Genomic DNA, 16,225 nt, shown 5'->3' with positions numbered 1-16,225 from the left:
CGTACGCCCCGCCGGCGCGGGGGGGGGCGGAGCGTCGGAGCCCGAGGGAGGGGGCGGGGCGTCGGGCCCCGCCGAGAACGGCGAACGCGATTCGTCCCTGCGGGACGCCGCGAGGGCCGGCGGGAACCCCGCCCCCGGCCGGCCTTCCTTTCGGTCTGCTCCAAGATGGCCGCCCCCACGGCGCGGCGCGCGCTGCTCCTGGCGCGGAGCGCGGCTCGGCCTCGGCTCTCCCCGGCAGGTGGGTGGCTGCCGCTTGGGTGGGGCTGCTTCAGGAGGCCCCTGGTGCGCTGTTCTTTGAGTGAAGAGAGCGACGTCTCGCCAGGAGAGGGTGTGTCTCCGGGAGCTGTTTGTTGGCGAAGCCATTTGGGGTGCTGGGTGGCGCAGAAAGAGAGGAGGTCAGGTCTCTGCCATCTCCTGCCCTAAAACCGTAGTCTCTTCCCATACACAGGCCTGAAGAGCCGGGGAGGTTATGGCATGAAGGAATTCGCGGGGTGGGGTCGGTCTGCTGACCATGAAAGCCCCAAGTGGGTCCGTCGCAAGGGCTGTGATCTTTTTCTCCCTTCTGAGATTTCTTCAGAAGGGCGTCACATCAGCGTTTTTCTCACCACCTTACCTTTGTCCGGACCGGGTCTGCACTTGGTGGAATAGATATACGTATATATATTTATATACGTATATATATATACGTATATATATTTAGCATTAACCACACTTTACCTGCTGACCTTGAGCACAACTCTTGATTGACCTTCCTTTGCTATAGTTGTTTTGTTTTGTTTTTTGCTTTTTTTACGTGTAGATCAGAAATGCTCTTAATTACTTGGAAAGTACTTTGGCATCGAGTTGAATGGCGGCCCACTCAAAACCTCTTCAGTGAATGACGAAAACATTGGGGGAAAGTTTTAAAGTATTTTCAGGAGCCAAATTGTGCAGTGATTTTAAGCACAGAATTCTGACAGATGTATTTGATTATGTGATAAAATGCAGTGATCACACTCGATGTCTCCAATGCTCCCTATATCTTTTTTCCAACCTGCCTCTTGTCCCTATTTTTAAAAAGCAACACACACTCTCACTCACACTTCTTTAGGAACAGCCACAAATGTCAATGCAAAACCTCATAGTTTGACCACCAGAAGTTTTCTGAGGATTAAGTGGCTGACCTGATAACAATGTTTAATGTCTCACATTGGGCGCAGTGTTAGGCACAGCTTAGCTATTACTAGCATGCTTTATTATGAGTGCTAGTAAATACATCTCGATCTTTTTGATTATCCAGACCTTGGATAGTAGATCAGGAAGAATATCATGGTTGCTTAGAATGTTTGGTGGCAGCCATTCTTGAAAGGGAGTAGAAATTAGATAGGGTGAACGGAGAGAATTTCCAGTTCACATTTTGTACTTAGTTTGAACTGATGAACTTGTGGCAGGTTACAGCTGTGCTATTTCATCATGGTAGCTACTAGCATATGTGGCTAAAGTTAAATAAAATTAAAAATTCAGTTCCTTAGTTACACTAACTACATTAGCAGTGATCAGTGGACCCATTTGGTTACTGACAACCATATTGGACAGTTTAGGATGAAACAGTCTCATCGTCACAGAAGGTTATATTAAACACTGGGTTAGACCATAGATGAAAGGAGTCTTGAAGTCAGGAACTGGAGGCTGTAAGGAAGGTGATACAAGATCATAGGGTAGTGCAGCACGGACCACTCAGGATTTGGGAATGCTGATATGGATCTTGACTTGATCCGAGAATAGAGAAAAAGTTCTCTACTTTGTGCAAATTCATAGCACATCAATATGAGGAACACCTTAATGCTTCCATTGAGTCTCATCCTATGACAGGAAGCAGGAGGGCAGCTAAACTGATCAAAAGGACGGAAGGAAAATTACCTGAGATGGACCCAAAAAGTGACTTAAATATCTGAAGAGGCTAGAGGATGGAAACTCACTGAGCACCTATTACCTAGTGGACATTAGAACCTTAATATATGCCATCACTTAAACTACAGCACCAAAATAGGCAGTATTTTCCTGTTTTACATATGAAGAGAGTCTCAGAGATACTGTGTAACTTGCCCAAATGTTCATAAAATTATTAGCAAGGCAGAGATTCAAGGTTAGACTTTGTGACTCTAGAGCCTGTCTCCACAATTACACTACTTTCCTTTGAATAGAAAAAAAAATGTTTGGAAGGCCTAGCACAGTGGCTCATGCCTGTAATTCCAACACTTTGGGAGGCTGAGGCAGGAGAATTGCTTGAGCCCAGGAGTACGAGACCAGCCTGGGGAACAAAGCAAGACCTTGTCTGTATAAAAAAATTTTTAAAAACTAGCTGAGCATGTGTTGCATGCCTGTAGTCTCAGCTGCTTGGGAGGCTAAGGAGACCTCTTGAGCCCAGGAGAACGAGGCTGCAGTGAGCGTGATTGTGCCACTGCACTCCAGCCTGGCAGTAGAGTGAGACCCTGACTCAAAAAAACCCCCCAAAAACAAGACAAAATGTTTAGAGACATTGATCAAAGACCAAAATAACTATATAACTTCAAAATGTTTAAGGGTATGAATAGAGCCAGTCAGTTTTCACCAATCTTTGAACTTCTGTTTCTTAGAGATCTTTCAGAATTAAATGGAGACAGCGTTCCTTTTTGTAGTGGATAGTTATCGTAAAGAATATTGTTGCCCTGAACAACAGCTGACTAACTGAAAGACAAGCAGGTTCAAGAAAAGTTTGTATATACTCTTGGATGGTATATTCATAGTGGGGTTAAATAGGCAAAGCGGTCTAAACCTGTAAGGCTGAGATTTTGCTAATTCAAGTGTGGTCTGAGGACTGGCATCATCATCACCTAAGAACTTGTTAGAAATGCAGAATCTGTTCCTACCTACTGAATCAGACCTACTGAATCAGAATTGACATTTTAACGAAATTAATGTGTGCATTAAAGTTTCAGAATCTGATACGTGTTTTACTTTGCTATTGTCCACCCATTTAATGTTCTCTGACTTAATTATTTGGTTCTAATGTTCACATGTGGACCTTCCAATTAACATACAGGGATGGAAAGAACTTTGAATGGTGTCATTTATAAAAGTATCTCAGAAAGTGAACATCCTGCTTTTGAAGGCTTAATAGAAAATGGAATGTCTATCTTTCTTGGTATGTTCTTTTCCTACTCCTGCTGTAGCAGATTACCATAAACTTGGTAGTTTAAAGTAATAGAGATTTATTATCTTACAGTTTACTGGTCAATAGTCTGAGATGGGTCTTACTCTGCTAAAAATCAAGGTGTTGAATGGGATGTGTTCCTTTCTGTCGTCTCTAGGGAATATCCATTTTCTCGCCTTTTAGGGAATATCCATTTTCTTGCCATTTCTATATTCTAGAGGCCACGTGTATTCCATGGGCCGTGGTCCTCTTTATCTTCAAGGTAAGGAATAGTCAGTCACTTCTTCACATCACTCTATCCTTTATTCCCCTAACCAACAGACCCTTGCCTCTTTTTTTAGGACCTCTGTGATTACATTGGGCCCATCTGGATAATCCAGGACACTCCCATTTTAAGGTCAGCTGATCAGCAACCTTAATTCCATCTGCATTCTAATTCCCTCTATCATGTACCTAACATAATAACAGGTTCTGGGGAACAGAACATGGACACCTTTGGAGGGCCTATTATTACTATTATCAGAGCCTATTATTATTCTGCCTACCATACTTGGCAACTTATTTTTATGGTTGTCATGGGGTTCTATTAGGAAAACTTTCTATTTGCTAAATTTAAATTCTTCACCCTTACACACATTTCTTTTTGTTATAGCTTCAACAGAGATGGAGAATGATTACCCCTGACTTTCTTTTAAAACAAACAGTTGAAAGCTCATATTTACATGAAGGTTGCTGGGCTTGCCTTTTGAATATCTACTAGTCCTAATTTCTTTTCAGTTCATGTGACTCCCTTCCACAACTGCATGTGGAGGCCGTTCTGAGAGTTCTGTCTTCCCCTACCATTACCTCCCCCAGTTTTTTACCTATCAGTTCAAAACTCAAACAATGATCTAGATGCCATCTTTTCTGATTTCAGAATATAGAAGAGTGATTACTTATCCCAGAATGAAGATGTAGAGACTAGGAGATAATAATAATAATAATTAGAGAATAAGCAAGTTGCTGGTATTCTGGAGTACAGTTGGCCTTCCCTATCTAACTGCGTCTGCAGTTGCAACCAACTGCGGATCAAAAATATTTTTTAATAAAGCCAATACAAAATAAAAATACAACAATAAAAATATAAATAATATAGTATAACAACAATTTACATTGTATTGGGTATTATAAATAATCTAGAGACGATTTAAAGTTTATGGGCCATTGTGTGTAGGTTATATGCAAATACTATACATATAGGAAACTTAAACATCCTGGGGTTTTGGTATCCAAGGGGATGTTTTAGAACCCTCCCCCTCTCTCCTAGGATATCTAGGGAGGGCTGTATATAGTTTGTAACATTCTCTCCTCACCTCATGCTTATCCAGAGGAGGGTTGCCATTGTTCCCCACAGGAAGGAGAGGTCTTCCTGGTTTTAGAAATTAGATTTCAGTTTGCATAGAAACGCTATTGGTTATGAATAGGTTTTCTGAGTTGATTTTTTTTTTTTTTTTTTTGATTCTATGTCAGACTGTTAGAGCTTACAGGAACCTCAGATATCATCTAGTTTAACTTCATTTGCATTTTCTAACAACTGGTAAAACTCAAAAGTCAAATCTTACTGCCGAATTGGTGAATGTATACAGCTAATATAATGCTGTCAACTTTTTATTCATTCTTCCTGATAGATCTATGGATAGAACTAATAATTTATACCATTGTTTCTATTGAAAATGCATCCTAAGCTTCAAACATCTAATTTTTTAAAAATTACAATCCATTTGAAATGTGGACACTTAAATAGTTATAATTTTAAAAGCTATCTTAGTTCCCCTTTTGAAACAGTCTTAGGAAACTTTGTTGTCATATCATTGTTTAAGTTTTATTTTATTTATTTATCTATTCTTATTCTGAATCTCACTCTGTCACCCAGCCTGGAGTGCAGAGGCACAATCATGGCTTACTGCAGCCTGGACCTCCTGGGTTTGGGTGATTCTTCCACCTTAGCTTCCCAATTAGCTAGGACTAGAGGTGTGCACCATTTTTAATTTTTTTGTAGAGACGTGGTCTCACTATGTTGCCTAGACTGGTCTTGAACTCCTGAGCTCAAGCAATCCTCTTGTGTCAGCCTCCAAGAGTGCTGGGATTACAGGCATGAGCACTACACCTGGCCTCTTTGTTTTAGTACTCAAACTTAGATCTTATTTTAGTAAAAGTCTGATCTGTGCTTAAGGTAAGGGACTGATTAGATTGTATGTTCACATAGATGTGTTTATTTGTTTTCATTGGAATATGGATAAGAATAACAATAGCATTCTAGTATTATGTTTAATTGGCCTCCATGCCATCTAGCTTGGCTTACATAAGCCATCAATGTTTGACTGATGGTCTGCTGTGACCTCATGTAATTATCTCTTTCATTCTGGTATTTTTTTCTTTTTTTTTCAACAGAGTTATTAAGATATAATTCACATGCACAATTCATCCATTTACAATATACAATTTGATGGTTTTAAATATATATGCAGAGTTGTGCAGTCATCACTACAATCAATTTTAGAACATTTTCATTACTCCAGAAAGAAATCTCATACTCATTTGTAGTTACCCCCATTTCCTCCAAGCCTTTCCCATCTCACCTTATCTTAGGCAAAAACGAAACTACTTTTTGTCTCTGTAGTTTTGCCTGTTCTGGATATTTCATGTAAATGGAACCATACAATATGTGGTCTTGTGTGACTGTCATCTTCTTCACTTAGCATAATGTTTTTGAGATGTGTCTTTGTAGCATGTGTCAGTACTTCATTTTTTTTAATACCAGCTGGTATTTCATTGTAAGGGTAGATCACATTTTGCTTATCCATTCATCAACTGATGGATATTTGGGTTGTCTTCACTTTTTGTCTATTACGAATAATACTGCTGTGAACATTTGTGTACAGATTTTGTGTGGATGCGGGTTTTCAGTTTTTAAAATTATAGACCTAGGAGTGGAATTGCTGGGTAATATGGTAGGTAACTCCGTGTTAACATTTTGAGGAACTGCCAGACTGTTTACCAAAGCAGTGCGCTGTTTTACATTTTCATCAGTAATGTATGAGTTCTAGTCTTTCTGCATCCTCCACAACAGCTTTTTGATTGTATCATTGTAGTGAGTGTGAATTTAGTAGCTCCTGGTGATTTTGTTTTGCATTTCCCTAATGGCAAATGATGTTAAGCATCTTTCCATGTAATTATTAGGTATTTGTGTGTGTATTTATACAGATATATCTGTTCAAATTCTTTGGCCATCTTTCCTTTGAATTGTCTTTTTTATTTCTGAGTTGTAAGAGTTATTTATATATTTTGGATACCAGTCTTTTTTCCCAGGGGTCCCCAACCCCTGGGCCAGGGACCAGTACTGGTCTGTGGCCTATTAGGAACCGGACGGCACAGCAGGTGTTGAGCAGTGGGTGAGCAAGTAAAGCTTCATCTGTACATACAGCCGCTCTCCATTGCTCACATTATCTCCTGAGCGCTGTCTTCTGTCGGATCAGCAGTGGCATTAGATTCTCATAGGAGCATGAACCCTATTGTGAACAGTACATGCAAGGGATCTAGGTTGTGGGCTCCTTATGAGAATCTAATGGCCGATGATCTGAAGTGGAGCTAAGGTGGTGATGCTGGCATTGGGGAGTAGCTGTGAAAATATAGATTAGCATTAGTAGTAAGGTTTGACTGCACGGAGACCATAATAAATCAATTGCTTTCAGACTCAGATCAAAACCCTATCAGTGAGTGGCAAGTGAGTTGATGTACTTCAATTGTACAGCTGCATCTGGTGGCAGGCTTTAAGATAGAATCTGACACTTTAGTCTGCACGTAGCCCGCCCATTATTTTATGTCCCACTTCCATCTGTGCCTTGGACTGTGTACTTGTCTCAGCCACAGTTTTGGTAATCCCACAAGCTAACCCTAGACAAAATGAATAAAAACCAAACTTCACTGGAGAGCTTCTTTGAAAAGGGGGAAAGACCCAATGATGAGACAGCAGAAGACTTTAAGACTGCCATCAAAAAGAAAGTTACATTTAAAAGAAAATACAGCCGGGCTTGGTGGCTCAGCCTGTAGTCCCGCGCCTTGCGAGGCTGAGGTGAGTGAATTGCCTGAGCCCGCGGGTTCGAGACCCGCCTGGACAACTTGATGAGACCTCATCTCTACAATAAATAAAAAAATTAGCGGAGCATGGTAGCATGTGCCTGTAATCCCAGCTATTTGGAAGGCTGAACGGAAGGATCGTCTGAGCCCAGCAGGTCGAGGCTGCGGTGTCCGGGAGCGGCCACTGCACTCCAGTCTGGGTGACAGAGTGAGACTCCAACTCAAAAAATAAATAAAGAAAGAAAGAAAGAAAAGAAAATACTAAGAGTCCTACTTAAATTACGGGTTCATTGCAACAAGTGATTCACATTCTCTAAGCCTGCTTTGGAGAATATGTGGCGACTGGCTATTCAATGAAGCCATGAAACTTTCAAAACTGCTTTACCACATGGAGACCAAGGACCGTTCATTAAAACACTAGGCTTTGGAGATTTTCAAAAGAAAAAAAAAACATGAACATGAAAAACAGAAGCAATTTTTGAAGGCCATCACTTCATCGAATATGTCTGCACTGAAAGCATCATTCTTCGTGACTAATTTCATTGCTAAAACTAAGAAGCCCTTTACTATTGAAGAATTGATCCTGCCTGCTGCTAAGGACATTTGTCATGAACTTCTAGGAGAGGCTCAGTTCCAAAGGTGGTACATGTTCCTCTTTTAGCTTGCACCATAACTAGATGAATGGGTGAAATAGCAGAGCATATCGAGGCACAGTTGTTAGGGAGGATTAATGACTTAACAGTACGCAATCCAGATTGATGAGTCCACCAATGTTGACAACAAGACAACAATGCTTGTTTTTGTGCGATGTATTTTTCAGGAGGATGTACATAGGATATGCTATGTGTACTTCTGTTGCCAACCAGTACTACAGTTGCAGAGTTATTCAAGTCTTTGAATGATTACACATCAGGAAAACTGAATTGGTCATTTTGTGTCAGTATATACAGGATGGAATGGCTGCCGTGACTGGATGACTTTCTGGTTTCACTAATCAGGTCACAGAGGTCGCTTTGGAATGTGAGTCTATGCACTGTGTCATCCATAGAGAAATGCTGCTAGCCAAAAAATGTCACCTGACTTTAACAATGTTTTGCAGAATGTGATTAAAATTACCAGTCACATTTGCCCTTAACTCACTACTGTTTGTGCAGCTCTGTGAGGAGAATGGACATTGAGCACATATATCTTCTCTTATACGCAGAAGTGAGATGACTTTCTAAAGGTAGATCACTGGTCAGTTTTTGAGTCACAAGAGATGCTCCAGAGATTACTTTGAGAAAAACAGTCACCACTAGCAGCACATTTCAGTGACATGGAATGGGCTGCAAAACTTGCTTACTTGTGTGACATAATCAACCTGCTTAAACAAACTCAATTGGTCACTTCAGGAGGAATGACAACTGTGTTCAAGTCAACAGATAAAGTGGCTCCATTCAAAGCCAGACTGAAATTATGGGAATGACTAGTGAACATTGGGATTTTTGACATGTTTCAAACATTATCAGAGATTTTGAAAGAGACTGAGCCAGGGCCTTCTTTGCTCCCAGCTGGTGCATGATCACTTATCTCAGCTTTCAAAAACATTACATCCCAACCACAAAAGACCCCTGAACTAGGAAGGAATGGATCTGCGACCCATTTGTGAATAAGCCAGGTGAATCACACTTGCAGAAGAGAATCAACTGCTTGAGATTGCAGATGATGGTGGCCTTAAAAGTATGTTTGAGACAACCTCAAATCTCCATACATTCTGGATTAAAGTCAAGGCAGAATAATCTGAGATTGCCACAAAAGCATTGCTTGCATTTCCAACATCCTATCTTTGTGAAGTAGTGTTTTCTTCAGTGACAGCAAACAAAATGAGATTATGGAGTAGCATGAACCTAAACAACACTTGGGTGTCACTATTTCCCATTACCCCCAGATGGGACCATCTAGTTGCAGGTAAACAAACTCAGGGCTCCCACTGATTCTGCATTATGTGAATTGTGTAATTATTTCATTATTTATTACAATGTAATAGTAAAAGAAATAAAGGCACAATAAATGCAGTGTGCTTGAATCATCCCAAAATCATCTCCCCTCCACACCCCACCTCCCCTTCCATAGAAAAATTGTCTTATGGTACTGGTCCCTGATGCCATAAAGGTTGGGGACCACTGCCTTATCAGATAAATGGTTTGCAAATATTTTCTTCCACTGTGCATGTGGGTGAACTTTCACTTTCCTGAGATTGTTCTTTGAAGCACAAAGGTTGTTTTTTAAAAAAATTTTTTATAAACTTGCCATTCATTCTTTCTTGCTCATTCCTTGAGCTCATGTTTATTGAATATTGCCATGAGCCAGGCATTGTGCCAGATGCTGGGAATACAGCTATGTCATCTTGTATTATAAGTAGTAATTTAATTTGACGTAGTGAGTTTTTCCTATTTACCACTAGGTACATTTGGCGTAGTGAGTTTTTCTTAGGATATTAGACCACTGGGTATTATACTCCTCTTTGCTTTATGTGAAATAGGGGTGTGTATGATGATCTAAGTTAGCTGGAAATATTTTTAGGACTAATGATTGTAAGGCATTCAATTAATGAGTTAAGCAACAGTCAACAGGTGTTTGGGGTTCTAAGAAGGTATTCTAGAAATCACCTGGGCTGTAATTTAGTGGCAGCAAATGGTTTCTAGTCCTAAAGTTATAGGAACAGAATTATTCGTATTTTTACCCATAAAATTAATATAAAGCTGAATGCTATAGCACAGGCCTGTAGTCCCAGCTACTCAGAGACTGAGGCAGGCGAATCACTTGAGTCTGAGTTCTGAGCTGTAGAGTAAGCTATGCCAATAAGATTGTCCTTACTAAGTTTGGCATCAATATGGTGACTTCTCCCAGGAGAAAGGGATCACCAGTTTGCCTAAAGAGGGGTGAATGGCAAAGGTCGGAAACTGCAAGTCAGAATTCCCATGCTGACCAGTAGTGGGAATGTGCCATGAATAGCCACTGCAAGAGAGCCTGGGTAACATACCTGAAACTCTGTCTATTACACACACAAAAATTATTGTGGCCGGGCTCGGTGACTCATGCCTGTAATCCCAGCAGTTTAGGAGGCGGGAGTGAGAGGATTGCCTCATCCCAGGAGTTTGAGACCAGCCTGGGCAACATCTCTACAATAAATAATTTTTTTTTAAAGTTAGGTGGGTGTGGTGGCATGTGCCTGTGTAATCTCCGCTACTTGGGAGACTGGCAGAAGGATTGCCTGAGCTCAGGAGGTCGAGACTGTGGTAGCTATGATTGTGCCGCTATTGTCTAGGCGACAGAGTGAGATGGACTCAAAAAAAAAGTGAAAAATTTTTTTTTCTGCGTCTTCTACTTGTTAGAGGCTGAATACCATTTTGTTACTGATCGAATTGTGAACTGTGCAATATTTGTTGTAGTATTATAATTTTAAAAATATATGGTCTAGTGGTTGAAAAAAAGGTAAGTTTAATAAAACAGATACATAAAATGAACCTGTTGTGAAACCATGTTTGTTCAGGTAATGTCTTTTTCCTCAGGTAAAAGATGCCTGCTTTCTGCAGCATATGTAGATGGCCACAAATGGGAAGCAAGAGAAAAAGAACACTGTCATCTTGGTAGGTACCTCTTGGGCTATAGATGTGCCGTTTTCGGTCATTCAATATGTCTGCCATCATAAACTCATAGATGTGTATATGAAATTATGCTTTTATGATGATTCAATTCATATTAGCACATCCTCAATCTTAAAAAGAGTTAGACTTTTACACATGGCAAAATGACTTTTGCTTATCCTGTGTACTTTTAATATTTCATTTTCGCCTTGGAGATTGGTCTCCTTGAGTTATATAAACAATTGTTTTGTTTTTTCATTTTTATCATATAGTTTCATGCAGTCTGTGTCTGTTTTACAAAATTTTACTTTTTTTTAAATTCAGAATCTAACTCTGTTGCCAGGCTGGAGTGCAGTGGCACTCTCATGGCCACTGCAGCCTCAGCCTGCTTGGGCTCAGGTGATCCTTCTGCCTCAGTCTTCTAAGTAGCTGGAACCACAGGTGTGAATCACCACACCTGGCTAATTTTTTTATTTATTGTAGAGATGAGGTCTCGCTATGTTGCTCAGGCTGGTCTCGAACCCCTGAATTCAGGCAATCCTCTCACTTCAGCCTCCCAAAGTGCTGGGATTACAGGCATGAGCCACTGTGCCCAGTATAAATTTTACATTTTATACTTTGATTCTTGGTATTGTCAATCTCTTTATCGACTCTGCTCTATTTCATCACTAGGTGACAGGTTAGAAAGCAACATTAGAATCTCATGTAAGCCATATGGGGAAGATAGCTGGCTAGTATCTTCCCAGGCGTTGTAATTATACTTTCTCCTCATTCCCTATGCCATATTACACAGGTAACAGCCTTTCTTTTATAAAATACTAAAACCCAAAAGAAACCACTGTCTCCATGGACACTTTTAAAAAAACGTATACATTTGAGACTTTTGGTTCTGCCTGCCCTTTGGTGTATGTAACATCACTGGGACATTGACAAAGTAAATAGACTGGTGATCATTTTATGAGACTGATGTAATTTTTGGATTGCTTTCAGTACTGATCTAATATCTTTCCCCAAATTTCTTTCACTGTTTTTTGGGCTTACGTCAGATAAGAATAAAGTCCCTTTGTTTATGGATTCTTCCCGTAAATACAAGAGACATTGCTGTTTATAATGACTATCTAATTGGAGTTTTCAAATAACTCATCACTTTCTTCCCTTAATGTGATTGCATACGTGAGGTTGGTTGTGAGCTCTGGGATGGGTGTGTGGACAGGGGCCAGCAACAGCAGAGCTGCAGAAGGTCTGAAGAGGAGTCACTGCGGCCTCTCCATAAGGAACCTACAGTCTGATAATCGCTGTAAGAGTCCCAGGGTAGCATTTTGTAACAAATACTCTTATTATCCTGAAGTTACATTCATAGATAATATAATCTATCTATACATACTGTCTTTAAATCAGCATAATTCCCTTACCATGTTACAAAGGAGAAACAAAAGAGAAGTAATATAATAAATAACATATATTTCAATATGTAAATAAATGCAAAATTACACTAAAAAACAATGAAGTGGCTAAATGTTGCTTTTAAAATGTAGAATCACTGGTGAATTCAAATCCCAGGATTGCATTGTTATGATGACATAATTTTACATTAAAAAACAAACAACTCTTGGTAAAGTTCTGAATGACTCAATGCTCTGTCTCCCTTCAATATATATGGAAATTGAATTTATAGAAAATTTAGCTTGTTTTCAATATAAAAAAATACTTTGTATTTAAAATGGAGTTAGTTCCATAATTATAAACAGGATTTTTTTTTTAGTACTGTGATATCTGCATGTTACAAATGGCATGGTATTACGGGGCAAATTTTTAAACTTTTTATTTGAAAATAATTTTAAACTTATAAAAATTGCGGAGAACTCCTAGCTACCTGTCTTAGTTTGTACTCTGTTGCTTAAAACAGGATACTTGAAGCTGGGTAATTTATAAAGAAAAGGAATTTACTTTTGTTTTTTTTTTTTTTTTTGAGTTGGAATCTCACTCTGTCGCCCAGCCACAGCCTCAACCTGCTGGGCTCTGGCGATCCTTCTGCCTCAGCCTTTGGAGTAGCCGGAATTACAGGCACGCGCTACCACTCCCGGCTGATTTTTTGATTTATTGTAGAGATGAGTTCTCGCCAAGTTGCCCAGGCAGGTCTCGAACCTGCGGGCTCAGGTAATCCACTCACCTCAGCCTCCCAAAGCCGTGGGATTACAGGCTGAGCCACCGAGCCCGGCTAGGAATTTACTTTTTATAGTTATGGAAGCTGAGAAGTCCAAGGCTGAGGGGTCATAACCGGTGACAGCCTTCCTGCTGGTGGGTCTCTCTGAAGAGTCCTGAGGCAGCACAAGGCATCCCATGGCGAGAAGGCTGAGTGTTCTAGTTCAGGTCTCTCTTCCTCTTCTTAAAGAGTCATCAGTCCTACCTCCATGAAAACCTATTAATCCATTAACGCATTAGTCCACGAATGGATTAATTCACTACTCACCTCTTAAAGGACCCACCTCTCAATATTGTCACAGTGAGAACTAAATTTCAACATGAATTTTGGAAGGGACAAATATTCAAACCTTAGCACTACCTTTACTCATGTTTACCTGTTGTTACCATTTTGATTCATTTTAGCTAGCATGCACATGTTCCTGTTTTTTTTCCCCCTTTCCCTCCCCTTCTTCTTACCCCTCCTTCTCTCCCTTTCCCTCTGTACCACACATACTTTTTTTTAACCATTTGGGAGTTTGTTGCATATATTGTAGCCCTTTATCCTGATTACTTCAGTGTACATGACCTGAGATGGGGTATTCTGTTACATAGCCATAGCGCTGATAACAACTTCAGAAAATTTAACATTAATATAAAACTTTCTATTCATATCCCTATTTTGGCAACTGACCCAACAATGTCCTTTATTGTATTTTTCCTCCTCCAACACAGTATTCAGTCTAGGATCACATATTGCATTTAGTTATCATCTCTTTATAAAAAGTCTCCATTAATCTGAAGTAGTTCCTTATTCTTTTTTTCATATGACACTGTACTTTTTTTTTTTTTTTTTAAGAATCCAGTCTCTTTTTTTAATAGAATATGCCTCTGTTTTGGATTTGTCTGCTACTTTCTCATGATTAGATTCAATTTACAATTCCCCAGCCAGAGTGCTCTTGTGATATTGTGCCCCTGCCAGGGTATCACATCTGGGCATACTTGATATCCATATGCCTTCTCTGGTGTTGTCAGCTTTGATCACCTAGTCAACTGTGTCTGATTTCTTCACTGTAGAGTTTCTATTTTTATCCCTTCTGAGTAATAGCCTATCTGTAGAGAAACACTAATACAATGCAAATATCCTGCTTATCAAAAGTTTCCTCTTAGATTTACCATCCATTCATGGCTTCTAGCCTCAATCAGTCTTTACTATGATGATTCCAAAGTGATGATTTTCCAACTCCAACAATTTCCCCAGATTTACTAGTTAATACTCAGCATTCTACTATAAGCAAGAACCCTTCCTTTTCTTTCATTTATTTCTTTCTCATCTGTTTGTTATCATACATTATGTTTAAATCTTATCAATTTCTGGATTTTTAAAAATGATTCATTGCTATCCTTAATTATTTTGGTAGTCTAGTTGTCAGATTTGGCTAGTAGAAGCCCTTTAAAGCTGGCTTCCAGCCCCCTCTCCCCTTTATAACTTCTTACTTTTTCATCTAACAAGATGTTCCAGGCTCATCTTGCATCTTTCCTGCCCTAGCCCTGGGATCAACCATTTCTTCAAGGAGTTCTGGTTCCTTTTGGTGAGAAGTGGCATTAAAAACCAGTATCTGGTTGCTAGGTGTTCTTTTGCTACTGTGGAATATTTGTTTCTTGGCTCATTTAGTGGACAGAACTGGGAAAAATATGAATGCATATACACATAAAAATGCCTATATGCACACATGTACATACACATGTATATATGTGAAATAATGCATTCACACCAGCACTTCAAATTCCAGTTCATCCCCACAGGATTCTGCTTGCTTGGCCCTAGTCCATATTTGAATCTCCCTTCTTCCATACAGAGAGCCCTAGCAGAGGCAGTGTTTGATGGGCAGAACTGTCTCAGCATTGTGAGTCATCCGATTTCCCTGTCTTCTGTCCATTAAGCGCTAGCAATGCCTCCCAGTCATGACAGCCAAAAAATGCCTCCAGATATTCTAAAATGTTCTGTAGGGCCAGTAGCCTTTTGGGAACCACTATTCTAGTGAGACCAACATAGACACAATTCTATAGCAAGGCTTGTTCTGATGTGCTATATGTGGATTATCAGCAGAGTGCTATGGAAATACAGATAAGGAAATGATGAATTCAGAAAAGCTTGTTGTCAGCACTCTCCGAGGTATGAAGGGAAGTTTGGGAGATGAGGCCACTGTGTTTCGTGCCTTGGTGTTGGGGATAGCCACACGAACTCAGGGAACATTGTCATGGATGCTGGAGCAAGCAGAATGCGTGTAAAAATCTGCGTGTAAAAATCTGCAAGACCTGAGTCCCAAACGGAAGGAATTGTGGCCTCCTTTCTTTGTTAAGACTGGTTTGCTTGGAAGAGCGGTTCCAGCCGTGGTTTACTGAACTCTCCCCCGCACGGTGGCAGCCGTCCCCTCCACCTGAGCCGAACCTCTATTCAGTCAGCGTTGCTTTTTCCTGCCTTACGCGGCTGAGCACTTGGTGAAGAGGTTTCCCTGCCTGGGCAGGCTGACTTCTGGGTTGGGATCCCAGTTCTCCGGCTTTCAGCAGTCGTTGCCCAGTTTCTGCAGCTGCCGATCGGAGATGATGTCCGTGCCCGCCTCGGGGCCCGGCCCGTGATGGATGCCCCAGACACGCGTGGGATGAGGGCGGGCCCGGGCCCCCTGGTCTTCCCCCGGGATCACTCGTGCGAGGCGAAGCAAGGGCTTGGAGCGCAAATGCCTTGGGAGGCATCGAGGCCTTTTGAGGCCACTTTTTCCTGCTGCGTATGTCCTGGGATGTGAGTCTGCAGCGCTTTCCTTCAAACGGCTGGACTTCCCGGTTCCACGTGACGTCACCGCTCGCCTGCCCAACTCTGGCGGGTCTGGGCTCCGCGGCGGGCGCCCGGGGCTGTCTCCCCGCCGGTCGGGCAGTAGGTGGCAGTGCGGCCCCCGCGGGAAGCCGCCGCCCCTCGGTCGAGCCGGCGCGGGGCGCAGACTGGCGAGGAGCGTGCGCGCGCAACATGTGGAGCGCTGTGATTGGCTGCCGCCGCGGGAGGGCCGTGAGGCGCTCGGAGCGGGCGTGCGGATTGGGGGAGGCAGGAGGCCCGAGATGAGGCCGTCGCTCCTCC

The 16,225-nt window shown here is 41.3% G+C and overlaps 1 protein-coding gene across 2 annotated transcripts in view; it reads left to right on the top strand.

Moving 5' to 3' along the window:
• The first annotated feature begins 148 nt into the window (after positions 1-148).
• Positions 149-16,225, top strand: part of MRPS27 (mitochondrial ribosomal protein S27) — a 109,529-nt gene continuing 93,452 nt past the window's right edge. Inside the window, exons 1-3 of one of the 2 annotated variants that reach the window (XM_021710419.1) lie at positions 182-238; positions 3,514-3,569; positions 10,840-10,917. Coding sequence is in view for 1 of the 2 variants with exons in the window: in XM_008053966.1 (XP_008052157.1) it covers positions 166-238; positions 10,840-10,917 (151 nt within the window). In the remaining variant the exon portion in view is untranslated. Of the gene's footprint in view, positions 239-3,513; positions 3,570-10,839; positions 10,918-16,225 lie in introns of both variants that reach the window. The other variant, XM_008053966.1, reaches the window with a different exon arrangement.

Source organism: Carlito syrichta, unplaced genomic scaffold, assembly GCF_000164805.1.
Source record: "Carlito syrichta isolate Samal-C Ts95f unplaced genomic scaffold, Tarsius_syrichta-2.0.1 Scaffold288910, whole genome shotgun sequence".
NCBI lineage: Eukaryota > Metazoa > Chordata > Mammalia > Primates > Tarsiidae > Carlito > Carlito syrichta.
This window is presented reverse-complemented; position numbering and strand designations above follow the sequence as displayed.